Here is a 26,250-nt window from a genome sequence, read left to right on the forward strand (position 1 = left end):
ACATTTTAGAAAATACAATTCCATTCCCCACCCCCAAGAACCCCCCAATGCACCAACAAGCAAGAGAATGAACTGAAGATAAAAAAGGAAAAGACAAGAAAGCAGCAAACAACAATAATTTAAAACAAAGGACATCACGGACAACTAAAATCATAGCAGCGATGCCAACTGTATATGTTTGTGTGCATGTCTGGCACTATTACATGTATGTGTGTGTTCTTGTATGTGTTTATTTGAATGAGTGTGTATGTATATGCATGTGTACAAAGACCTGCACGGCATCAGCCTCAGGCAAACCAGCATTAGTTGTAAAAACACTGCCACTTAGTGTCATTCAAACATACTTTTTATTATGTTTTATTTTGACTTTAAAAAACATTTTTAAATCTTAGAATGTTGGTCAATCTCCCGCACAGCAACTCCACTCCCACTTTTCTCCAATTCCACATCCCAACCCCCAGCTTCCCTCAGCCCATCCCATCTATCTCTGCTGGCCATCCACTTCGGGTTTCTACGCAACACATATCTTTCAACTATGCTGTAATGTTTAACGTACATTTTCAATCAATCTAATCGAATAGGATCCACAGATTGCGAGTGGAATATAAATTATTTTACTAAGAGTATTAGTGTATTAGTAATTGACTGACCAGGTCTCTTGAGATCTCCTAACAGTACTAATACTAGGGTCAATTTTAGATCAATGCTATGCCTTTTCAGCCATTCCTGAACCTGAGACCAGAAACAGGCTACCTGAGGGCAATACCAAAATAAATGGTCTATTGATTCTGTATTCTCACAACAAAATCTACAGAGCTTCGATGATTGTATGCCCCGAATATTCAACATTTTGTTGGTGGCAAGAATTCTGTATAATAATTTTAGCTGAAAAGCACAAAGTCTTGAATCTTGTGTTTTATATATCAACTCATACACCCTGTACCATGGAATCGGAACATCAAAAATCTCTTCCCAACTATTTTGCAATCTGTATGTGTAACTTGTTGCACGCCCATATACCCTCACTGTTTAATTTAGGTGAAGGAGGTTTCTGTGTGTTTACGGACCGGTGAAGATGAAGGTTGTCTCTACAGTATTGTTTCGGACTCTGAAGTAATTTCTATTGAAAGGGCATTTATAGATGCATGAGCATTGTTGTTCCTCCTGCTCTCAGAATGGGGACACTTAAAGGGATAATGCCAGATTCTGGCATGTAGCCCCTTCTACTTCCACAGAGTCCGAGGAACTCATGGATACCATTGTTATGTCTCTGCGTGCAGTGTGTAGGAAGTTAGGGGTAGTTTCACAAGCCAATGCTAATTAGCCTTAGCGCAATGACGAAGTCTACAGGTATGGTAGCGTTGCTCGCAGTATCCCTTTAACTGTGTATAATATGATGTAAGCTTTTAGTTGTATCCATGTTTCTTTTGTATTGTCAAGCATGTGAATTGACAATGTGAATACTACTACGACCAAGATGAATCATGTGTTTTTCCATTCATGTCTGATGATTTAGTATTCATGATTGATATATTGCCCCTTCAGATATATTAACTGGTTTTTAATTTCTCTCTGGCGCTCTATTGATGTTACTGAGAGTGGAGAACGTACATATCTGGTCTCCCAGGCAGGTGGAAATCTTTTTCACCAGCATTTCGTGGATGTTACTGATGTCAAATCAAAGTTTATTTTTTGCATACACAGTTTTGCAGATGTAATTGCAGGTGCAGCGAAAGGCTTGTGTTTCCAGCTCCAACAGTGCAGCAATACCTAGCAACACAATAACACACCATTTTTAAAAAGGGCAAGAAATTAAGACATAACAGAACAAGCGATTTAAAGAGTAGAAATCAGAAATCATCTAGGAATCAGTCTCGGGATAAAAGACCAGAAAACAGCGGGACTGAAGCTGTGCACCTCTGATCTACCCCCACACCACAGTAACACACAACACAGTAGTAGTATGTGTAGGGTGAGGACATTGGAACGGGATCCTGAGATAGAGGCCACGTTCCAAATGGCACCCTATTCCCTATATATAGAAATACATTTCATCATGAAATGGTACAAGGCAGTGCTCTATATAGGGATTATGGTGCCAGTTGGGACGCAATAAGAGAGATATGATGAGAGTGATGGATCTTTCAGGCACAGGCCATAGATGAAAATCCACATGCTAGCTACTTAAATTTTCTATTTCCCTCGGTCATGCTAATTATCTACAACTAGACACGCTTTCATGATGAATTATTTCTAGTCCAATACTCTGACACCCGCCTCTACCACACACACAAAGGGTATAAATGCACACACATTCACACGCACACCGCAGTCTTACAGATGTGTCAATGACAGCTCTGTTGGGAGTGAGAGTGGGAGGCTAAGGGAGAGTCTAGAGAGAGAACCTTCACCCCATTCTGAGGTCCTGAGTGCTCTGGAGCAGTACTGAACAGGTTGGATCACTTATTTATCCAATCCTTTTAATGGTGTGGTCAGGTAGAACTTCTGAGGGAAACAGACTACATTAGGACATTAGAGCTAGTGACTGATACCACTTGTGAGTGCAGACAGAGTGTGTAGATGTTTCTCATCTCATTTTTCCATTTGGACTCCCAGCAGGCCTGACTCTAGCTGGAGATATGAATGAGCCAGTAACACTGGCTGTTAAGTGATCACTACCGATTAATCCTGAAGCTTCACCACGCTATCAAGAGGAGCAGAATAGGCTGACTACTCCTCAACATTGACAAATGGTTTTAGCTCAATTGGTGAAGAACAAAAGTGCTAAGTGACATGGCTTGTTTTATGTTATTTGTGTTTGTTTGATAAATCATTCTCATTTGGTTTCATGAGCTTTTTTCATGACTGTAACACTGATGTATTCAAATGAATTTAGGATGATTTCATCATAACATTAATAGCTTTTACTTTTCATTCTGGGGTACGTAGAGATCTCAACTCGTGTTATCAGAAATGATAGGATGATTGTGTACGGTTTGATAGCAGAACCCACAGATTGTGACACCCTCCTCACCCTTCAAGCATTAGGCAGGTTAGGCACAGTTCCTGTCCTGCTGTGCCCCCTGCAGATAGACATGCACTGGATAGAGGTCCTTCGGTTCCCTAACAACAAAGAGTCAAACAATACATGTATTTAAATCAGAACATTCTGAACTGCTCTGTCTCACTCTCCTGAATAAACCCCGAGGTAGGACATCAAAATGGGAGCGGGAGAAAGAAAGATGTAGGGCTGATTTAGACTGGGCTGGCTGGTTGCCAGCTGTAATTAGTAGCTTACTGCTCTCTCTCTCTCTCTCTCTCTCTCTCTCTCTCTCTCTCTCTCTCTCTCTCTCTCTCTCTCTCTCTCTCTCTCTCTCTCTCTCTCTCTCTCTCTCTCTCTCTCTCTCTCTCTCTCTCTCTCTCTCTCTCTCTCTCTCTCTCTCTCTCTCTCTCTCTCTCTCTCTCTCTCTCTCTCTACTGTGATGGTCCTCAGAGGAAACCTACTCGTTTAAAAAAGTAACTTTTCTTTCGTCTTGTTGGTTTACTTCCTCTTATTTTTCCTCCTGATAATTCTGTTTTTTCCCTCTGATGCTTACGTCATTGTTGCTGTGGTTTGTATTTTCTTAATCTTTTAAGGGTTTGCAGAAAGGTTAGTAGTTACCCTTCAATTCTAGTGTGCATCTAGCAAGTGTTTTTTTTTCTCCACATTTGTAGGGTATTTGTTTTGCAAACTCTACCATCTTGATTGATTAAAATAATCATGATATTATTCTGCCAGATAAGTATAGGCTACTTCGTAGTTAACATTTAATTGAGAAGGTTTTTGGGAAAGCTTTCCATCTACCACAAGACTTTTCATTAGCATCATCGCTAATGGCTACACAAAGTGGTAGACTCCCACACTGCACACACACACAGCAAATACGAATCACTGATGCATTCTGTTCATGTCTTATGATAAACTTCTGCAAATTGAATTCATTAAATCATTTAGTTGATTCCCTGCTAAAGTCAAATGTTTTTTATATTGTTGAATTATGTTTTAATGCCTGGATTCCGTGAGGGCCCTAATTATCATATTTGAGACAGAATGAGGCTCTCTACTACCTACTGTTCCTGCAGTGATGATTCACCATCTTCCTCGAATGACTGGGACCGAGCTCCCTGCCATCCAGGACCTCAGAATGGGGTCAATCGGTGTGAAAGGAAGGCCCAGAAAATCATTAGACTACAATCCCACCCAAGCTGTTCTCTCTGCTTCCGCACGGCAAGCGGTTCATCAAGTCTGACACCAACAGGCTCCTGAACAGCTTCATTTCCCCATGCCATAAGACTGTTAAATAGCTAACTAAATGGCTACACGGACTAAGTTGACCCTTGTATTTTATTCTTATTTTTGCACTGTCTCTATGCACTCACAGGGTCCTACACACACTCACTCCATCATTTGCTCTCTCACACACACACACACACACACACACACACACACACACACACACACACACCGGAAAGTATTCCGACTCCTTGACTTTTTCCACATTGTGTTATGTTAGCCTTATTCTAAAATTGATTAAATTGTTTTTCCTGCTCTCATCAATCTACACACATTACCCCATAATGACATCAAACATGATTTGGAAAGGCACACACCTGTCTATGTAAGGTACCACAGTTGACAGTGCATGTCAGAGCAACAATCAATCCATGAGGTCGAAGGAATTGTCCGCCGAGCTCCGAGACAGGATTATGTCACGGCACAGATCTGGGGAAGGTACCAAAACATTTCTTCAGCATTGAAGGTCCCCAAGAACAAGGTGGCCTCCATCATTATTAAATGGAAGAAATATGGAACCACCAAGACCCTTCCTAGAGCTGGCTGCCCGGCCAAACTGAGCAACCAGTGGCGAAGAGCCTTGGTCAGGGAGGTGATCAAGAACCCAATGGTCACTCTGACAGAGCTCCAGAGTTCCTCCCTGGAGATGGGAAAACCTTCCAGAAGGACAACCATCTCTCCAGCACTCCACCAATCAGGCCTTTATAGTAGAGTGACCAGAAGGAAGCCACACCTCAGTAAAAGGCACATGAAAGGCAGATTCTCTGGTCTGTAGAAACCAAGATTGAACTCTTTGGCCTGAATGCCAAGCGTTACGTCTGGAGGAAACCTGGCACCATCCCTACGGAGAAGCATGGTGGTGGCAGCATCATGCTGTGGGGATGTTTTTCAGCGGTAGGGACTGTGAGACTAGTCTGGATTGAGGGAATGATGAACGGAGCAAAGTACAGAGAGATCCTTGATGAAAACCTGCTCCTGAGCAAAGTTCACCTTCCAACAGGACAACGAGCCTAAGCACACAGCCAAGACAACGCAGGAGTGACTTCTGGGAAAGTGCATGTACTTGAGTGGCCCAGCCAGAGCCCAGACTTGAACCCGATTGAACATCTCTGGAGAGACCTGAAAATAGTTGTGCAGAGACGCTCCCCATCCAACCTGACAGAGCTTGAGAGGATCCGCAGAGAAGAATGGGAGAAACTCCCCAAATACAGGTGTGCCAAGCTTGCAGTGTCATCCTGAAGAAGACATCCTGAAGAAGGTGCTTAAACAAAGTACTGAGTAAAGGGTCTGAATACCTATGTAAATATAATATTTCAGTTTTATATATATATTTTTTATACATTTGCAAACATTTCTAAAAACCAGTTTTTGTTTTGTCATTATGTGTAGATTGAGGGGGGGGGGGGGGGGGGGGGGGTCATTTAATCAATTTTATAATAAGGCTGTAAAGTAACAATGTGGAAGAAGTCTGAATACTTTTTGAATGCACTGTATTTACATACATTTGCACTCATGTAGATCGGATGTTTTTTTTATTTAACTAGGCAAGTCAGTTAAGAACAAATTCTTATTTACAATGACGGCCTACACCGGCCAACCCCAGACGACGCAGGGCAAATTGTGCACCACCCTATGGGACTCCCATTATGGCCGGTTGTGATACAGCCTGGATTCGAACTAGGGTGTCTGTAATGGCGCTTCAAGCACCGAGATACAGTGTTTTAGGCCGCTGCGCCACTTGGATGATGAAACTTACCAGCCAACCAGCGAAGCAATTCAGGAATTTTTGAAAGTCCTTGTCCTGCAAAGAAACAATGATTATAGTTGGAAAAAATGTAATTACATTTGGAACGTGATTACATCACGTGCCTGGCTGCGTACTTTCAAAATTATTCAGCAATCTTCATTTATCACAATCAATTATTTGACAAAAGACAAATCAATGGATAAAAATGTTGTGGATCTTTAGAAAATGTCTCATATGTCTGTCGTTTCCATTACATCGGTCGCAATAAAAAAAATGTTTGCAAAAAATGTTGAAAAAACCTGAGTCAATGGAAACCTGCCTATTAACTGATGAGACGAGTCACTCACTTTGGCATCACTGCCTGGCCCCGACAGGAAACCTAGGAATTGTGTTTTTCTTTACATTACATGGACGTGCAAATTTACGAGCATTATGTTCTTTCCCTCCGAAAAGAAATTCCACTGCAATCCGAGATCTGTATATAATTAGAAGATACTCATGTATCCGCCCTTACAATGGGAGTCGTCCCAAAGGCGGGAAGGCAGGCGACAAGCTTAGGTCTAAAATACGTAATAGAAACTAATAGAGCGTTTTTGGACAGATTTTGGCGAGAGTGAAACTTCTCACTTCGCCTCTTCCTCTTTGCTGCGTTGCCCTGTCATCGCTCACTTTGTGATCAATAGATCGCTAGAAGATGCATGTCGTTTATTCTAGCGGGAGAGGGCTCGACGGACTAACGAATTTAAACTTTTAAATAAATAACATAGTTAGTATGAAGTGTAAAATGTATCCACGTGAAAATGAGTTTGCTGGTTGATATGTTGATGAGTGCATTGGCATAACTATGTAACGCTAGTAGAATAGCCTCTGGGTTTTGATAGCAAATTAATTTAGCCTGCAAAAAAATGTTTATCAACTTCCATCTATATTAGATTAATTATTCAATGGTGCACCCATTATGTGTAGAATCTGAATGTTGCTGATCAGGGGGCGAAAAAGGGTTTTCTTGAAAAGCAACTCCAGGGGTTTCTTGATGTTATTTTAGTGTTGAGGATTGGATGGATTTCCAGGACATGAGTCGTGTTCATGTGTACTGTGGACAGGAATTTAGTTTCTTCGTTGCCAGCTTTTGCCCGTTTTAATTATACCCTTGGCATGTGTTGTGTATTGAGGAATGGCAGCAAGCGGGTAGAAGTCTAACTACCCCGCTACTGTTAGAAACGAAACATCTTACTTCCTCTGTCTGCCAAAACCTAGAGTGAACTCACAGTGGAACACGCACACACATCCGCAAAAGGATAATTACTAATTTGCACTTCTCATTCAGGGGCTTGCTTGGCCAACCAGTGTGAGTGTGAAATCAGTTCAGTGCCTTCTATTTCTCAGGAGAAACCGAGCCCTGCAGAAACACCGATAGAAATCAATTGTTGATGAATAGATACATGAGAAACGTGACCAAGTTGAGACTCTGGACAAGGCGGATAAGGTATAGTAAAGGCCGTTTATTCAAGAGTAATGATATCTGGCAAAGCGTGCTGCACGGCCCCGTTCCTCTAGCTCTTAGGGAACTATCGGAAGAAGAGACCTGACACATGATGTGCAGTTCATTTTATACATTGAAATGACGTAGGTAGATTCTGGTAGTCCTGGCTTCTGGTAGGTTGCTTGTAGGTGATAGACAGTCCCCTCCAGCCTGGTGTCAGTATCCCATTGGTTCTCGACAGAGTTCTTTGTCTTTGGAGCCCATCCCAAAGATGGTTTGAGTGTGTGTCTGTTTATGAGTTTCAGTGTGTATGTTATCTTAGTCAGCCACCTGTGCGGGGCGGTTTCCAGTGCAGTTAGTATATACAAGAAACAGGGAGAGGGGGAGGTTAGGACACAGATTTCAAGCAAAAATTGCATGGTTAGGCCACAGGCAGACAACAGTCAGTGAATGCGTTATTACATGTGTTAATATGTTATTACACAACGATTGTGATGGAAAAGAAATTGAAAAGTAAAAAGCCCCTGAAAAGTTTCTACATTTTTACAAACTATTCAAAAAATGAGTTCAGTTTCTCTCATTCCCATCTATCTCCCTCTCATTTTTCTCTCCTCCCCCCTCCCTCAGGCTTTTGTTTTCAGTCTATCTGACAGATATGGCAATGATCTCATTATGCAATTATATTGAGCTAATATGAATATATTGCTGTTGTATGCAGATCAGGGACAGTTTGCCTATGTTACATTTAGCTCTGTATATGCAGACTGGAGCTGTGTAGAAAACAGAACCGTCTTTCTCCAACAAACCCAACAGACACCGACACCATATGGTCACATGTCACTTAAGGTTAATCAATACAAATTGATTATTACAATACCGTCACTTTCTGGGGTTGCTGTTTTTTGGGACGAAACCCCAATATTGTGGCTGGACATACAGTGCCTTGCGAAAGTATTCGGCCCCCTTGAACTTTGCGACCTTTTGCCACATTTCAGGCTTCAAAAATAAAGATATAAAACTGTATTTTCTTGTGAAGAATCAACAACAAGTGGGACACAATCATGAAGTGGAACGACATTTATTGGATATTTCAAACTTTTTTAACAAATCAAAAACTGAAAAATTGGGCGTGCAAAATTATTCAGCCCCCGTAAGTTAATACTTTGTAGCGCCACCTTTTGCTGCGATTACAGCTGTAAGTCGCTTGGGGTATGTCTCTATCAGTTTTGCACATCGAGAGACTGACATTTTTTCCCATTCCTCCTTGCAAAACAGCTCGAGCTCAGTGAGGTTGGATGGAGAGCATTTGTGAACAGCAGTTTTCAGTTCTTTCCACAGATTCTCGATTGGATTCAGGTCTGGACTTTGACTTGGCCATTCTAACACCTGGATATGTTTATTTTTGAACCATTCCATTGTAGATTTTGCTTTATGTTTTGGATCATTGTCTTGTTGGAAGACAAATCTCCGTCCCAATCTCAGTCTTTTTCAGACCCCATCAGGTTTTCTTCCAGAATGGTCCTGTATTTGGCTCCATCCATCTTCCCATCAATTTTAACCATCTTCCCTGTCCCTGCTGAAGAAAAGCAGGCCCAAACCATGATGCTGCCACCACCATGTTTGACAGTGGGGATGGTGTGTTCAGCTGTGTTGCTTTTACGCCAAACATAACGGTTTGCATTGTTGCCAAAAAGTTCAATTTTGGTTTCATCTGACCAGAGCACCTTCTTCCACATGTTTGGTGTGTCTCCCAGGTGGCTTGTGGCAAACTTTAAACAACACTTTTTATGGATATCTTTAAGAAATGGCTTTCTTCTTGCCACTCTTCCATAAAGGCCAGATTTGTGCAATATACGACTGATTGTTGTCCTATGGACAGAGTCTCCCACCTCAGCTGTAGATCTCTGCAGTTCATCCAGAGTGATCATGGGCCTCTTGGCTGCATCTCTGATCAGTCTTCTCCTTGTATGAGCTGAAAGTTTAGAGGGACGGCCAGGTCTTGGTAGATTTGCAGTGGTCTGATACTCCTTCCATTTCAATATTATCGCTTGCACAGTGCTCCTTGGGATGTTTAAAGCTTGGGAAATCTTTTTGTATCCAAATCCGGCTTTAAACTTCTTCACAACAGTATCTCGGACCTGCCTGGTGTGTTCCTTGTTCTTCATGATACTCTCTGCGCTTTTGACGGACCTCTGAGACTATCACAGTGCAGGTGCATTTATACGGAGACTTGATTACACACAGGTGGATTGTATTTATCATCATTAGTCATTTAGGTCAACATTGGATCATTCAGAGATCCTCACTGAACTTCTGGAGAGAGTTTGCTGCACTGAAAGTAAAGGGGCTGAATAATTTTGCACGCCCAATTTTTCAGTTTTTGATTTGTTAAAAAAGTTTGAAATATCCAATAAATGTCGTTCCATTTCATGATTGTGTCCCACTTGTTGTTTATTCTTCACAAAAAAATACAGTTTTATATCTTTATGTTTGAAGCCTGAAATGTGGCAAAAGGTCGCAAAGTTCAAGGGGGCCGAATACTTTCGCAAGGCACTGTAATGGGTCTGGTGAGTCAAAAAGCTTTGATAACCCTCTTCTTACTCCTCCTCTTACTCCTCCTCTTACTCCTCCTCTTACTCCTCTTCTTACTCCTCCTCTTACTCCTCCTCTTACTCCTCTTACTCCTCTTCTTACTCCTCCTCTTACTCCTCCTCTTTCTCCTCCTCTTACTCCTCTTCTTACTCCTCCTCTTACTCCTCCTCTTACTCCTCTTACTCCTCTTCTTACTCCTCCTCTTACTCCTCCTCTTTCTCCTCCTCTTACTCCTCTTCTTACTCCTCCTCTTACTCCTCCTCTTACTCCTTCTCTCTCGTATTGTGTTGTTGTAAGCCTCCTCCTCACACTCTCTCTCTTGCTGTGTGTTGTGTAGGAGTGAAGGCGGTGTTCTCCGGCCACTACCACCGTAATGCGGGGGGGTTCCACAATGGCCTGGACATGGTGGTGAGCTCCGCTATAGGCTGCCAGCTGGGAGAGGACACCCACGGGGTCAGGGTGGTGGTAGTGACCGCCGACCAGGTCATCCATCGCTACCACAGCCTGGAGCAGCTCAGTGGGCGGGGCATGGACGAGGACCTCAGGAAACTACTGCAGGCCTGAGCCAATCAGAGAAGAGGGGACACACAGGAACAGAATACCAGGGCCTGATTCATGAAGCATCTCAGGAGAGAAGTGCTGATCTAGGTCCCTCTTTTTATTCCTTATGATTTAAAAGGCTAAACTGATCCTACATCAGTACTGCTACTCTGACTCTTAATACAGGCTCAGAACACCAGACGGTGGAGAGGAAGTCTGTCAATCATCTTAAGACCTGTAGTCTACTGTGAATAAGCACCAACCCATTGTATTGTACAAGGTCATCAGTCGCAGAATGTGCTGGATTTACCTTACTCCAGAGAAGAAGAAAAACATCTGTTCTGCTGTTGTCATAAGTTACTCTTGTCAAGAATATCCTAGTTATGACTATCTCTAAGGTCTACAAAGACACTGTCTGTAACACTCATTGTGCAAACTAATCCAATGAGCATGTCCTGTTTTAGTCATGTCTTTTTTATATCAAGCTTGGGGGGAATAATGTTTGTCTAGTCAAGTTGCAGCAGCACTGAATGTCTTTACTGACAACGGGTACTAGTATGACTCTATAGCCCTGAAACGACTCTCTGTTGCCCTGTATGAATATTTTCAACCCCACTCACCCAATCCTTGACGCAACAAATTGTCATGGCAACAGCAGTTGTCCTCGTTGAACAGGCCTGATGGTGGTGATGGGTGGGCCAACAACAACATGATGACCTCTGCAATGAAAACACTGTAATGGGATCAACAACTCTTCAGTTTACAGCAACATCCTGTCTGTGAATGTGATGTTCCCTACTATGTATTTGATATCTTCTTGACCTCATTGAGAATTTGTTATATTAGATTTGTGAATTGATTTAGTACTTAAGTTGGGGTATGGTCAGGAGGATTCCATTAGTTTAGTTTCTTTAGTCGCACTACAACTAAATGTCATGTTCTGTTGTTTTTTTTAAATGAATAAACATTGATTTAAACTATTGCAATGATTATGTAAGTGATGTTGCTGAATTGTTGATCATCTGTCCATAAGAGCTACACAAACTGTTTTGCACCTTCCTCTCCTCAGTGCACCTACCCATCCCCTCCCAATAGAGGTCTTATACTGTGTGTCTATTGATCAGGCCGGTCTGTGTCCCAGACCCCCTAAACACATCGGGTCCATCCTTGCGAACAAGTTTTTCTGCATCTTAAAATGCGCCTTAGCCAATTAAAATTGTCAACTCTAGTTGCACGTGATACAACGCTACATGTTAGCTGTTCACATCACATAATCTAGCCCATTTAGCCCTATGCTAACCTGACAAGGTGGCAGTGATGATTTCCTGTAAAAAATCCCACATCAGCCTATCAAAGATTTTAAGACAAAATTCATAAGGCATGTTTTCGCATATGACAAAATCACACGTTTTTGCTTATCAGTTTCACACACATCCACGTACGTTCACGGAAAAAGATAGGTATATACAACATTTTAATTTGATCATACATTGTGAAAACAAAAAGTCGAAGAGCCTTATGATTTTGTCAAACAGCTGTCATGTACATCTAGTACCATCGCTGCTAGGTAGTTGACTGGATCTTCTGGGTACTGCAACTGTGGGTTTGAGGCCCCTTCAAGCTTTTTTGTTAAGGATAAAACTGTTCACTGCTGGTCCTCGATGCTCTATTCAAAAAACGTATATGTGACGGAGTGGATGATTATAATAATTCCTATAAAACGTTGTACATGTAAGTGTAGGCTACATAAGAAATTACGTGGTGTTTTTGGTCTAGCAGTAATGTTATACTATGCTATCATATTCGCTATGTTAGGCCTATGTAGAATACTAATGAATCATTAAGTGATCTTGTAAGACATTGATTCAGCTTTGATATAAACTTTATTAAATGAGCACCATTCTGAGAAGTGGGGACCCCACTAGGTCTGCTAGAGGGACTGAAAGAAGCTCCTAATTAAATATATGCAATCTTAATTTACAAGGTTTTGGCTGCACTTCCCTTTGCAACACTACAATAAATATAATTCTACATTTCAGAGGAACAAACGTATCTCACCTGGGTTTCGAACTTTCCGCAAAGGTAGTAAATTACTATTACTGAATATTGGTCCAGTTGTAATTGTGCATGTATTTTAGTGACTTTGATTAGCGGATGTTGCAGTATGACTTCTGTTAAAGGAGAGATTCATCAATTCAGAATGTTATATCGTTTTTGTGCATCTCTGACTGATGTTCTATCTATTCCCGGGGTAATTCCATGTGTATCTGAGCTATTGCCGTTCAAGCAGGCAAAAATACAGCCGGTATGAAGCAAAACCCTTCATACCGGATGTATTTCTGCCTGTTCTATCACGTCCATCTACGACAAATCAAATCAAATCAAATGTATTATATAGCCCTTCGTACATCAGCTGATATCTCAAAGTGCTGTACAGAAACCCAGCCTAAAACCCCAAACAGCAAGCAATGCAGGTGTAGAAGCACGGTGGCTAGGAAAAACTCCCTAGAAAGGCCAAAACCTAGGAAGAAACCTAGAGAGGAACCAGGCTATGTGGGGTTGCCAGTCCTCTTCTGGCTGTGCCGGGTGGAGATTATAACAGAACATGGCCAAGATGTTCAAATGTTCATAAATGACCAGCATGGTCGAATAATAATAAGGCAGAACAGTTGAAACTGGAGCAGCAGCACAGTCAGGTGGACTGGGGACAGCAAGGAGTCATCATGTCAGGTAGTCCTGGGGCATGATCCTAGGGCTCAGGTCAGTTGAAACTGGAGCAGCAGCACGGCCAGGTGGACTGGGGACAGCAAGGAGTCATCATGTCAGTTAGTCCTGGGGCATGGTCCTAGGGCTCAGGTCCTCCGAGAGAGAGAAAGAAAGAGAGAAAGAGAGAATTAGAGAGAGCACACTTAAATTCACACAGGACACCGAATAGGACAGGAGAAGTACTCCAGATATTACAAACTGACCCTAGCCCCCCGACACATGAACTACTGCAGCATAAATACTGGAGGCTGAGACAGGAGGGGTCAGGAGACACTGTGGCCCCATCCGAGGACACCCCCGGACAGGGCCAAACAGGAAGGATATAACCCCACCCACTTTGCCAAAGCACAGCCCACACAACAGTAGAGGGATATCTTCAACCACCAACTTACCATCCTGAGACAAGGCTGAGTATAGCCCACAAAGACCTCCGCCACGGCACAACCCAAGGGGGGGGGGGGGGGCGCCAACCCAGACAGGATGACCACATCAGTGAATCAACCCACTCAGGTGACGCACCCCCTCAAGGGACGGCATGAGAGAGCCCCAGTAAGCCAGTGACTCAGCCCCTGTAATAGTGTTAGAGGCAGAGAATCCCAGTGGAAAGATGGGAACCGGCCAGGAAGAGACAGCAAGGGCGATTCGTTGCTCCAGAGCCTTTCCGTTCACCTTCCCACTCCTGGGCCAGACTACACTCAATCATATGACCCACTGAAGAGATGAGTCTTCAGTAAAGACTTAAAGGTTGAGACCGAGTTTGCGTCTCTGACATGGGTAGGCAGACCGTTCCATAAAAATGGAGCTCTATAGGAGAAAGCCCTGCCTCCAGCTGTTTGCTTAGAAATTCTAGGGACAATTAGGAGGCCTGCGTCTTGTGATCGTAGCGTACGTGTAGGTATGTACGGTCAGACCAAATCAGAGAGATAGGTAGGAGCAAGCCCATGTAATGCTTTGTAGGTTAGCAGTAAAACCTTGAAATCAGCCCTTGCTTTGACAGGAAGCCAGTGTAGGGAGGCTAGCACTGGAGTAATATGATCACATTTTGGGGTTCTAGTCAAGATTCTAGCAGCCGTATTTAGCACTAACTGAAGTTTATTTAGTGCTTTATCCGGGTAGCCGGAAAGTAGAGCATTGCAGTAGTCTAACCTAGAAGTGACAAAAGCATGGATTAATTTTTCTGCATCATTTTTGGACAGAAAGTTTCTGATTTTTGCAATGTTAGGTAGATGGAAAAAAGCTGTCCTTGAAATGGTCTTGATATGTTCTTCAAAAGAGAGATCAGGGTCCAGAGTAACGCCGAGGTCCTTCACAGTTTTATTTGAGACGACTGTACAACCATTAAGATTAATTGTTAGATTCAACAGAAGATCTCTTTGTTTCTTTTAATTGGCTGATGCAGCATTTGTTACCGGATATAAATCACTGCCACCTGGTCAGGTTAGAATAGGACTAAATGTGCCAGTTTAGGTAATGGTAACAGCTAACATGCAGTGTTTTATCACGTGCAACTATGTCAACTATTTTAATTGGCTGATGCGCATTTTGAGATGGATCAAATTTGAATTATAAACTGGGTGATTCGAGCCCTGAATGCTGATTGGATGACAGCTGTGCTATATCACGGGTATGACGAAACATTTATTTTTACTGCTCTAATTACATTGGTAACCAGTTTATAATAGCAATAAGGCACCTAAGGGGGATGTGATATATGGCCAATATACCATGGCTAAGGGCTGGCACTCCGGCACTCCGGCACTCCGCATTGCATCGTGCATAAGAATAGCTCTTAGCCGTGGTATACTGGCCGTATAAATCAAATCAAATCTTATTTGTCACGTGCACTGAATACAAGAGATGTAGACCTTACAGTGAAATGCTTACTTACAGGCTCTAACCTAAAGTGCAAAAAAGGTTTTAGGTGAACAATAGGTAAGTAAATAAATAAAACAACAGTAAAAAGACAGGCTATATACTGTAGCGAGGCTATAAAAGTAGCGAGGCTATACAAGTAGTGAGGATACATACAGACACCGGTTAGTCAGGCTGATTGAGGTAGTATGTACATGTAGATATGGTTAAAGTGATTATGCATATATGATGAACAGAGAGTAGCAGTAGCGTAAAAGAGGGGTTGGCGGGTGGTGGGTGGCGGGACACAATGCAGATAGCGCGGTTAGCCAATGTGCGGGAGCACTTGTTGGTCGGCCCAATTGAGGTAGTATGTACATGAATGTATAGTTAAAGTGACTATGCATATATGATAAACAGAGAGTAGCAGCAGGGTAAAAAGAGGGGTTGGGGGGAGGCACACAATGCAAATAGTCCGGGTAGCCATTTGATTACCTGTTTAGGAGTCTTATGGCTTCAGGGTAAAACTGTTGAGAAGCCTTTTTGTCCTAGACTTGGCACTCTGGTACCACTTGCTATGCGGTAGTAGAGAGAACAGTCTATGACTGGGGTGGCTGGGGTCTGACAATTTTTAGGGCCTTCTTCTGACACCGCCTGGTGCAGGGGTCCTAGATGGCAGGCAGCTTAACCCCAGTGATGTACTGGGCCATACACACTATCCTCTGTAGTGCCTTGCGGTCAGAGGCCGAGCAGTTTCCGTACCAGGCAGTGTTGCTCTCGATGTTGCAGCTGTAGAACCTTTTGAGGATCTCAGGACCCATGCCAAATCTTTTTGGTTTCCTGAGAGGGAATAGGCTTTGTCGTGCCCGACTGTCTTGGTGTGTTTGGACCATTCTAGTTTGCAGTTGATGTGGACACCAAGGAACTTGAAGCTCTCAATCTGCTCCACTACAGCCCGTCGATGAGAATGGGGGCGTGCTCGGTCCTCCTTGTACTGTAGTCCACAATAATTTCCTTAGTCTTGGTTATGTTGAGGGATAGGTTGTTTTCTGGCACCACCCGGCCAGGTCTCTGACCTCCTCCCTATAGGCTGTCTCGTCGTTGTCGGTGATCAGGCCTACCACTGTTATGTCATCTGCAAACTTAATGATGGTGTTGGAGTCGTGCCTGGCCATGCAGTCGTGGGTGAACAGGGAGTACAGGAGGGGACTGAGCATGCACCCCTGGGGAGCTCCAGTGTTGAGGATCAGTGTTGCAGATGTGTTGCTACCTACCCTCACCACCTGGGGGCGGCCCGTCAGGAAGTCCAGGATCCAGTTGCAGAGGGAGGTGTTCAGCCCCAGGATCCTTAGCTTAGTGATGAGCTTTGAGGGCACTATGGTGTTGAACACTAAGCTGTAGTCAATAAAGAGCATTCTCACATAAGTGTTCCTTTTGTCCAGGTGGGAAGGGGCAGTGTGGAGTGCAATAGAGATTGTGTCATCTGTGGATCTATTTGGGGCGGTATGCAAATTGGAGTGGGTCTAGGGTTTCTGGGATAATGGTGCTGATGTGAGCCATTACCAACCTTTCAAAGCACTTCATTGCTACAGACGTGAGTGCTTTGGGTCTGTAGTCATTTAGGCAGGTTGCCTTTGTGTTCTTGGGCACAGGGACTATGGTGGTCTGCTTGAAACATGTTGGTATTACAGACTCAATCTGGGACATGTTGAAAATGTCAGCGAAGACACCTGCCAGTTGGTCAGCACATGCTCGGAGCACACGTCCTGGTTATCCGTCTGGCCCCGCATCTTTATGTATGTTGACCTGTTTTTAAGGTCTTACTCACATCGGCTACGGAGAGCATGATCACACAGTCGTCCGGAACAGCTGATGCTCTCATGCATGCCTCAGTGTTGCTTGCCTCGAAGCGAGCATGAAAGTGATTCAGCTCATCTGGTAGGCTCGTGTCACTGGGCAGCTCGCGGCTGTGCTTCCCTTTGTAGTCTGTAATAGTTTGCAAGCCTTGCCGCATAAGACAATCGTCAGAGCTGTTGTAATATGATTCAATCTTAGACCTATATTGACGCTTTGCCTGTGTGATGGTTCGTCGCAGGGCATAGCAGGATTTCTTGTAAGCTTCCAGGTTGGAGTCCCGCACCTTGAAAGCGGCAGCTCTACCCTTTAGCTCAGTGTGAATGTTACCTGTAATCCATGGCTTCTGGTTGGGGTTTGTACGTATAGTCATTGTGGGGACGACGTCTTCGATGCACTTATTGATAAAGCCAATGCCATCAGAAGAATCCCGGAACATGTTCCAGTCTGTGATAGCAAAACAGTCCTGTAGTTTAGCATCTTCTTCATCTGATCACTTTTTTATAGACCGAGTCACTGGTGCTTCCTGCTTTAATTGTTGCTTGTAAGCAGGAATCAGGAGGATAGAGTTGTGGTCGGATTTACCAAATGGAGGGCGAGGGAGAGCTTTGTACGCATCTCTGTGTGTGGAGTACAGGTGATTTAAGTTTCCCTGCATTAAAGTCTCCGGCCACTAGGAGCGCTGCCTCTGGGTGAGTGTTTTCCTGTTAGCTTATTTCCTTATACAGCTGTCTGAGTGCGATCTTAGTACCAGCATCTGTCTGTGGTGGTAAATAAACAGTCACGAAAAGTATAGCTGAAAACTCTCTAGGCAAGTAGTGTGGCCTGCAATTTATCACAATATACTTCAGGCGAGCAAAATCTAGAGACTTCCTTAGATTTTGTGCACCTGCTGTTGTTTACAAATATGCACAGACCGCCCCGCCTCGTCTTACTGGAGTGTGCTGTTCTATCTTGCCTGTGCAGTGTATATCCTGCTAGCTGAATATCCATGTCGTCATTCAGCCACGATTCCGTGAAACATAGGATATTACAGTTTTTGATGTCCCGTTGGTAGGATATTCGTGATCGTAATCTCATCTAATTTATTGTCCAATGATTGCACGTTGGCGAGTAGTATTGGTGGTAACAGCAGCTTACCCACTCTCCTTCTCCGGGTCCTGACCAGGCATCCGGCTCTTTGTCCTCCGTACCTGCGACGCTTCCTCTTGCAAATAACAGGGATGTTGGCCTGTGGGGTGTTTGGAGAATATCTTGTGTGTCCTCCTTGTTGAAGAAAAAATCTTTGTCTAATCCGAGGTGAGTGATCACTGTCCTGATATACAGAAGCTCTTTTTTGCCGTAAGATACGGTTGCAGAAACATTATGTACAAAATAATTTACAAATAATGCGACAAAAAACACATAATAGCACAATTGGTTGGGCACCCGTAAAACTGCTGCCATTTTATCATACCCCCTCTGGCGTTATTGCTTAAACATAAACTTTTTCTAATGTTTGCAAGAATGGACCCAGAATGCAAGAATTACTGGACCAAACCATCAAAGCAGGTTTTACCTGAGCCAATCAGAGGAGGGGACACGCTTAGGACCAGAACAACGGGCTGCATTCAGTAAGTTTTTACGTTCTGGAGATTTGCTTGAACGTTCGCTACATTGCGAAAAGGTTTGTACTGAGCGATATGTTTTCCCAAAACGTTCTTGTATGTTCTTGAACAGACTTTGAGATGCGTTTGCTCCATTTAGTGGGTGTGCCAGGGTGTGACTTTAAGCAAATAACCACACCCCAACCTTTCCCTCTTTCTCAACTGGTCATTCAGTACAGCATCATTTTTATTCAATTGAACATTCTATTAAGTTGGTATGTACTGAATGCAGCCCAGTTGAAAAATAGGGAGGGTTTGGGGAGTGCTGTCAGCATGGCCACTGCCCTTTAAATACTTCACTCATTGCTTCAAACCACACCTCGCCACGCCCACCGAGCAGGATCAAACATACCTGAAAGTCTTTTCAAGAATGTACAATAATGTTTTGTTTAGTTCAAACGTTCCACAACGTAGCAAACGTTCAAGTGAACTGAACGCTGAAGCATCTCAAAGTAGGAGAGCTGATCTAGGAAGAAATCATCATGACAACCTGAGGAAAAACACAGTCGTTGTCCTTGTTGAAAAGGCCTGATGGTGGTGATAGGTGGGCCAACAGCAACAACTCATGACGACCTCTGCAATTAAAACACTGTAATGGGATAAACAAGACTCTTCAGTACAGTTTACAGCAACGTCCCGTCTGTGAACGTGATGTTCCCCACTACTTTTTTTTATGTCTTCAATCAACTTGACCACATTGAGTATTTGTTATATAAAGCCCTTTTTATACCTGGAATCCTTTGTCCAGGTCTTGTCCACATTCTAAATGTGCCCACCTATTAGCCATTGCATTTACAAATGATATTAAAGTTTGCCTCTTATCTGTCCGCTAGCCACGTCTGCTTTGAGACCAGATTTCCCTGTATGCAAATTATTTTACAGATATTTTGTTTACATAATATTTATTTAGTTTAAGAGACATCTTGACACCATGAGTCAATGGTGCCACCTGTCAACGATTTTAGAGAGTGGTAAAATGGTGATTTACAGTGCCTTGCGAAAGTATTCAGCCCCCTTGAACTTTGCGACCTTTTGCCACATTTCAGGCTTCAAACATAAAGATATAAAACTGTATTTTTTTGTGAAGAATCAACAACAAGTGGGACACAATCATGAAGTGGAACGACATTTATTGGATATTTCAAACTTTTTTAACAAATCAAAAACTGAAAAATTGGGCGTGCAAATTTACTCAGCCCCCTTAAGTTAATACTTTGTAGCGCCACCTTTTGCTGCGATTACAGCTGTAAGTCGCTTGGGGTATGTCTCTATCAGTTTTGCACATCGAGAGACTGAAATTTTTTCCCATTCCTCCTTGCAAAACAGCTCGAGCTCAGTGAGGTTGGATGGAGAGCATTTGTGAACAGCAGTTTTCAGTTCTTTCCACAGATTCTCGATTGGATTCAGGTCTGGACTTTGACTTGGCCATTCTAACACCTGGATATGTTTATTTTTGAACCATTCCAATGTAGATTTTGCTTTATGTTTTGGATCATTGTCTTGTTGGAAGACAAATCTCGGTCCCAGTCTCAGGTCTTTTGCAGACTCCATCAGGTTTTCTTCCAGAATGGTCCTGTATTTGGCTCCATCCATCTTCCCATCAATTTTAACCATCTTCCCTGTCCCTGCTGAAGAAAAGCAGGCCCAAACCATGATGCTGCCACCACCATGTTTGACAGTGGGGATGGTGTGTTCAGCTGTGTTGCTTTTACGCCAAACATAACGGTTTGCATTGTTGCCAAAAAAAGTTCAATTTTGGTTTCACCTGACCAGAGCACCTTCTTCCACATGTTTGGTGTGTCTCCCAGGTGGCTTGTGGCAAACTTTAAACAACACTTTTTATGGATATCTTTAAGAAATGGCTTTCTTCTTGCCACTCTTCCATAAAGGCCAGATTTGTGAAATATTCAACTGATTGTTGTCCTATGGACAGAGTCTCCCACCTCAGCTGTAGATCTCTGCAGTTCATCCAGAGTGATCATGGGCCTCTTGGCTGCATCTCTGATCAGTCTTCTCCTTGTATGAGCTGAAAGTTTAGAGGGACGGCCAGGTCTTGGTAGATTTGCAGTGGTCTGATACTCCTTCCATTTCAATATTATCGCTTGCACAGTGCTCCTTGGGATGTTTAAAGCTTGGGAAATCTTTTTGTATCCAAATCCGGCTTTAAACTTCTTCACAACAGTATCTCGGACCTGCCTGGTGTGTTCCTTGTTCTTCATGATGCTCTCTGCGCTTTTAACGGACCTCTGAGACTATCACAGTGCAGGTGCATTTATACGGAGACTTGATTACACACAGGTGGATTGTATTTATCATCATTTGTCATTTAGGTCAACATTGGATCATTCAGAGATCCTCACTGAACTTCTGGAGAGAGTTTGTTGCACTGAAAGTAAAGGGGCTGAATAATTTTGCACGCCCAATTTTTCAGTTTTTGATTTGTTAAAAAAGTTTGAAATATCCAATAAATGTCGTTCCACTTCATGATTATGTCCCACTTGTTGTTGATTCTTCACAAAAAAATACAGTTTTCTATCTTTATGTTTGAAGCCTGAAATGTGGCAAAAGGTCGCAAAGTTCAAGGGGGCCGAATACTTTCGCAAGGCACTGTAAACAGTTTCGCTGTCCAGATCTGTCTAGAAGATATCCAGGAACAATGCATCTTGCCTGTCTTCAGAGGTGGTCAGGAAAGTCAGATCACAATGAGACTTCTATACTTTAATTATATTTAATATTTAACTAGGCAAGTCAGTAAAGAACAAATTCTTATTTACAATGCCGGACAAACCCTAACCCGGATGACGCTGGACCAATTGTGCACCGCCCTATGGGACTCCCAATCACAGCCGGTTGTGACACAGCCTGGACTCAAACCAGGGTCTGTAGTGACACCTCTAGCGCTGAGATGCAGTGCCTTAGACCGCTGCGCCACTCTGGAGCCAATCAGAATGTGGACAGGACAAAATATTACTGTTAGCACCAGGCAGGTAGCCTATCGGTTAAGAGTGTTGAGCCAGTGACTGAAAGGTTGCTGTTTCGAATCCCTAGGTGAAAAATCCTTGAGCAAGGAACTTAACCCTAATTGATCCTTTTAGTCACTCTGGATAAGAGCGTCTGCTAAATGACTCAAATATAATACACAGAGATTTTTTTTCTGCACCTTCCTCTCCTCAGTGCGCCTACCCATCCCCTCCCAGTGAATGTTTTGCACTGTGTTAATGTGTTGACAGGGAGGTTACTCCATAATGGCCCAGGGAATTCTCTCAAAGTGCATACCGAATGGCACCCTATTCCCTTTATATTGCACTTCTATTGACCAGGGCCCATAGGGTGCCATTTGGAATGCAAGCCCTGCCTTGCAAGATGAAAGCTGTTGTTTATTGATCTGACCTGTCTTTGTGTCCCAGACCCCCTAAACACTTCACCTTTACAGCAGCTTTTAGGAAACAACATGACAATATGAGAAGGCAGCCATGTTTCATATCTCTGTTGTCCTCATGGTGGAAGGTAAGTTGATCAGGGAGGAAAAGAGAGTGGACTTCTGTCAGGGAAGTGCAGGAGGTAGAGTGTAAGGAACAGAGTAGGGAGGGGTGACATGAATAGTTCTGTCTCATAAGTGATCCTGCGACCCCCTGTCCACCAATCTCACAAGAATGATCTTACATTCGCTACAGTATTTGATTGCCTGTAGAATATAGGCCATTAACGACCAGCTTCCAAACCAAAAACACTTAGCCTGCGGAGCTACAGTACATAGCTGGAGAAGCGAAGTGTTCCGAGTGATTTCACAGGTCTACGTATCCAATCATGGCCTGGTACCAGGGAGCCACCCTCTCCACCCTACTGGACCCATGACCACAGAGAGAGCACCATCTGGGGACCACAGAGCCCTCACCTCCATCCCCACTAGCCCCTTGTCGCTCTGCCCTCAGGCCTTCCAAGAAAACAACCACAGCTGTTACTCAGAAAGAAACATGTTCAAAATTGGATAACAACATGATTAAGATACTAGATCCATGAAAGAAAACAACTACTAAAGCTTTTGATATCTCAGGGCAAATTCTGTACTAAACAGTCTGCAGGCTGAAGACACAGTGATATTGCGGCAGGAGAGGTGGTAGCGTTTTGTACCCCCCATTAGTTCTATTTTCTCTACTTCCTCTGAATTGTCACAGTGCAGTTCCAGGGCTGATTGCCGCCGGTGGGCATGAACACAACTGACAGGGAGAGAACACACACAGGCACACACATACAGGGAGTTAAAAGTCTGACTGACAATAATGAAAACACAGAGTTCGGAGGGGCTTCATCTGTCTGGGTGGGTTGTTGGCCTCCTCTGTGTAAGCTGTAATTCATTGTGGCATCGCCCCCCGGCAGCACGTAAAGTATGACACACAGCATACAAACACACACCACAATGAGGTAAACAAACACTGCCTCTGACATGACTGATCATCCTCCTGCCTCGTCCCATGCAGGCTCAGGAGTGGGATGCAGGACGGCAGAAAATACATTCCATTTTCTGAGGGGCGTTGGAGCTCACCCAGTAAACAGTTGTTCACTGTCACTTTCTGCTCCCTGTCTGAGTAGAAACACATGGGTAACTATTTGGTAGGTTCCCATATTTGCATGGATAAAGGGCTGTCTAGTTGTGGATAAACATGGGAAGGCATCAAGTGGGAAGGGTGTGGGGTTGACATAAAGACCTGCCACTCACCTTGCCTCAAATGTCTCAGCAAGGTTCTGTACTAGAAGAATGTTCAGTGTTTGTTCAGTTAGTCGGCCTGGGAACAGAAGGCTGGATGACATTTACTAGGTTGTCATCTTTCACACTACTGACTGGACTCCCACTCTTTGAAAGTCAGTTGGGCTTTTTAACAGAAAGTTTAAACAAACAACTATTTGCCAAACAACCACCTGTTACTTTGTTTCAATAACAAACTTTGCTATTTTTTTGTATTTTCACTGGTTTACTCTTTGTGACTGATTTATGGAAATTGGATGGGTGTCTTCATCATTTCAACTAGCCTAACAAACTTTCAGGACTTTCACCAGTCTTATATAACTTCAGTAGCCCAGTTGGTTTTTCAGGTAGCCTAGGTTTATTCGTCTCCATCTGTCAATCATCCCTGCTCAACACATGGGTAGCTTGCTAGTCGCCAGCCTGTCTGCATTCCATTATTGTAGGCTTCCTTCGACACTAATGGAGCTATTTCAGAAAGCAATAAACTGTGGGGAACATTTGCTGAGATGCAGCGGGGAACACTGAAATGAAGACTAGCACGGCGCATCGCTAAGATGTCTCCCCCAGGCCTCCAAAGCAACATTATTATTCCAAATAATGATATTAGATTGAGAGAAATGAAAAAAAAAAAAACATAAGTATTCTCCCAGAGATGGAGGGAAGGCAGCGGCTCATGTTGACGACATGAAAACAAAATAAAATAAACAGGTAGTCTCACCTGTTAGTAGACCAGCTAACCTGGATAAAGTGCCTGCTTTTTTGTTGTTGCTTGTTACAGGCTGTCATCCATGCTAGATCAAACAATGATGTGGTGATAAACAAAGGCAGGCCGGATAACAAGTTACATTTTGATTTTCAAGACAATTTTCAACGGGTTAAAGGTAATTGGGGAGGCAGGGTAGCCTAGTGGTTAGAGTGTTGGAGTGTTGGACTGGAAAGGTTCAAATCCCCGAGCTGACAAAGTACAAATCTGTCGTTCTACCCCTGAACAGGCAGTTAACCCACTGTTCCTAGGCCTTCATTGAAAAAAATAATTTGTTCTTAACTGACTTGCCCAGTTAAATAAATGGAATAATGGAATAGTAAAAGATTTAGGTCTGGATACAGCCCTTAGCTGTGGTATATTGGCCATATACCATAAACCTCTGATGTGCCTTATTGCTATTATAAACTGGTTACCAATGTAATTGGGCCGGTAGGTAGCCTAGTGGTTAGAGCGTTGGGCCAGTAACCCAAAGGTTGCTAGACCGAATCGCCAAGCTGACAAGGTAAAAATCTGTTGTTCTGCTCCTGAACAAGGTAGTTTACCCACTGTTCCTAGGCTGTCATTAGAAATTAGAATTTGTTCTTAACTGACTTGCCTAGTTAAATCAAATAAAAAATGAGTGCAGTAAAAATAAATGATTTGCCATACTGGTGGTATATGTCTGATTGACCATAGCTGTCAGCCAATCAGCATTCAGGGCTTGAACCACACAGTTTATAATATGCTTTAAGACGTGAATACACAGAAAATGTGAACATTCAGATGTTTTCAGCTATAGTTGTGGTCTGTACATCCCTCCCTAACTTGTAGGCTTACCCAATATCGAAAGCTTGGCAATCTTGGAATGTCATTAAACCTTTTGGTGCTTTACAGTTTGGATTGATTAAATGAGTGATTTTATTTGTCAGTAAAAAAAATACATACAGTGCAAATAAAAAAAATGTTCACAATAAAGTCGGGGACTTATTTCCATCGTGGTCCTTATTTTTTTTTTTTTACATAAAAACATATACAATTACATAGATACAGACACATTACAGAGATACAGATACAAAAATGTTCTACTGTTCACACATTAGCCAGCTTTTGACATCCTATTTAAAAGTGGTTGGTAAGGCTTTGAGTTGCTGTGGTAGTTCAACCCAACAACCCCCGTGTATAAAAATGTGTTCTTACCAGATATAATATTACATTTAAAACAGTGAATATTAGAGTCTCTGGCTCTGGTATTATGCTGGTGGATATCTCTAATAAATTAAAAATAGTTGGATAGGTACCTGAGGGCTGAGTCAATCTTTTTCAACTTAAAATGCTTGACCTCTAGATGAGTATGAGGTTGTTTTGACTGGTCTGTAGCTTATTCTTAATGTTTTGGGCTGCTGATGAAACATGATCTGCAGGCATAATTAAAGTGACACTGGACTTGCGCACTTTCCAGAGAATTTAGTGTGTCTATACATAGGTTTCCATCCAATTGGCGACAGATTTTCATGCGAATATTCAAAAATTTGCATAAAAACAATGAGCATTTTCCAATAAGAGTTGTGTGTCCATCAAATTGACTAGTTGGAGATAAAAGTCTGTGCGGAAATACTTAGTGCACATAAAAATTACTTTTGCGGCTAAGTTAAATGGGTTTCCACGGCGTTTCCAACTCTAGGCCTACTGATGGTTTTGTCACAAAAAATGTTGTGTAGATATTGCGAATTAATATGCCCATTCTGGTACAGTATTGGCAGGTGCGCTCTAAATCAAATCACATTTTATTTGTCACATGCGCCGAATACAACAGTGAAATGGATACTTGCAAACCCTTATTAACCAACAATGCAGTTTTAAGGAAAATACAAAAACAAAAAAACAATAGCGAGGCTATATACAGGGGGTACCGGCAGTGCCGGATTTAGGTATAGGTGACATGGGCAGCC

General features: G+C 42.9%; 1 protein-coding gene across 1 annotated transcript in view; it reads left to right on the forward strand.

The window, feature by feature from the left end:
* The window catches only part of LOC110502891 (calcineurin-like phosphoesterase domain containing 1), a 38,681-nt gene extending 27,004 nt beyond the window's left edge, over positions 1-11,677 (forward strand). The window contains exon 5 of the mRNA XM_021581238.2: positions 10,493-11,677. Within this exon, the coding sequence (XP_021436913.1) occupies positions 10,493-10,719 (227 nt within the window). The 3' untranslated portion in view covers positions 10,720-11,677. The remainder of the gene's footprint in view (positions 1-10,492) is intronic.
* The last annotated feature ends 14,573 nt before the right edge of the window (positions 11,678-26,250 follow it).

The sequence above is a fragment of the Oncorhynchus mykiss genome, chromosome 23 (genome assembly GCF_013265735.2).
Source record: "Oncorhynchus mykiss isolate Arlee chromosome 23, USDA_OmykA_1.1, whole genome shotgun sequence".
NCBI classification, from domain to species: domain Eukaryota; kingdom Metazoa; phylum Chordata; class Actinopteri; order Salmoniformes; family Salmonidae; genus Oncorhynchus; species Oncorhynchus mykiss.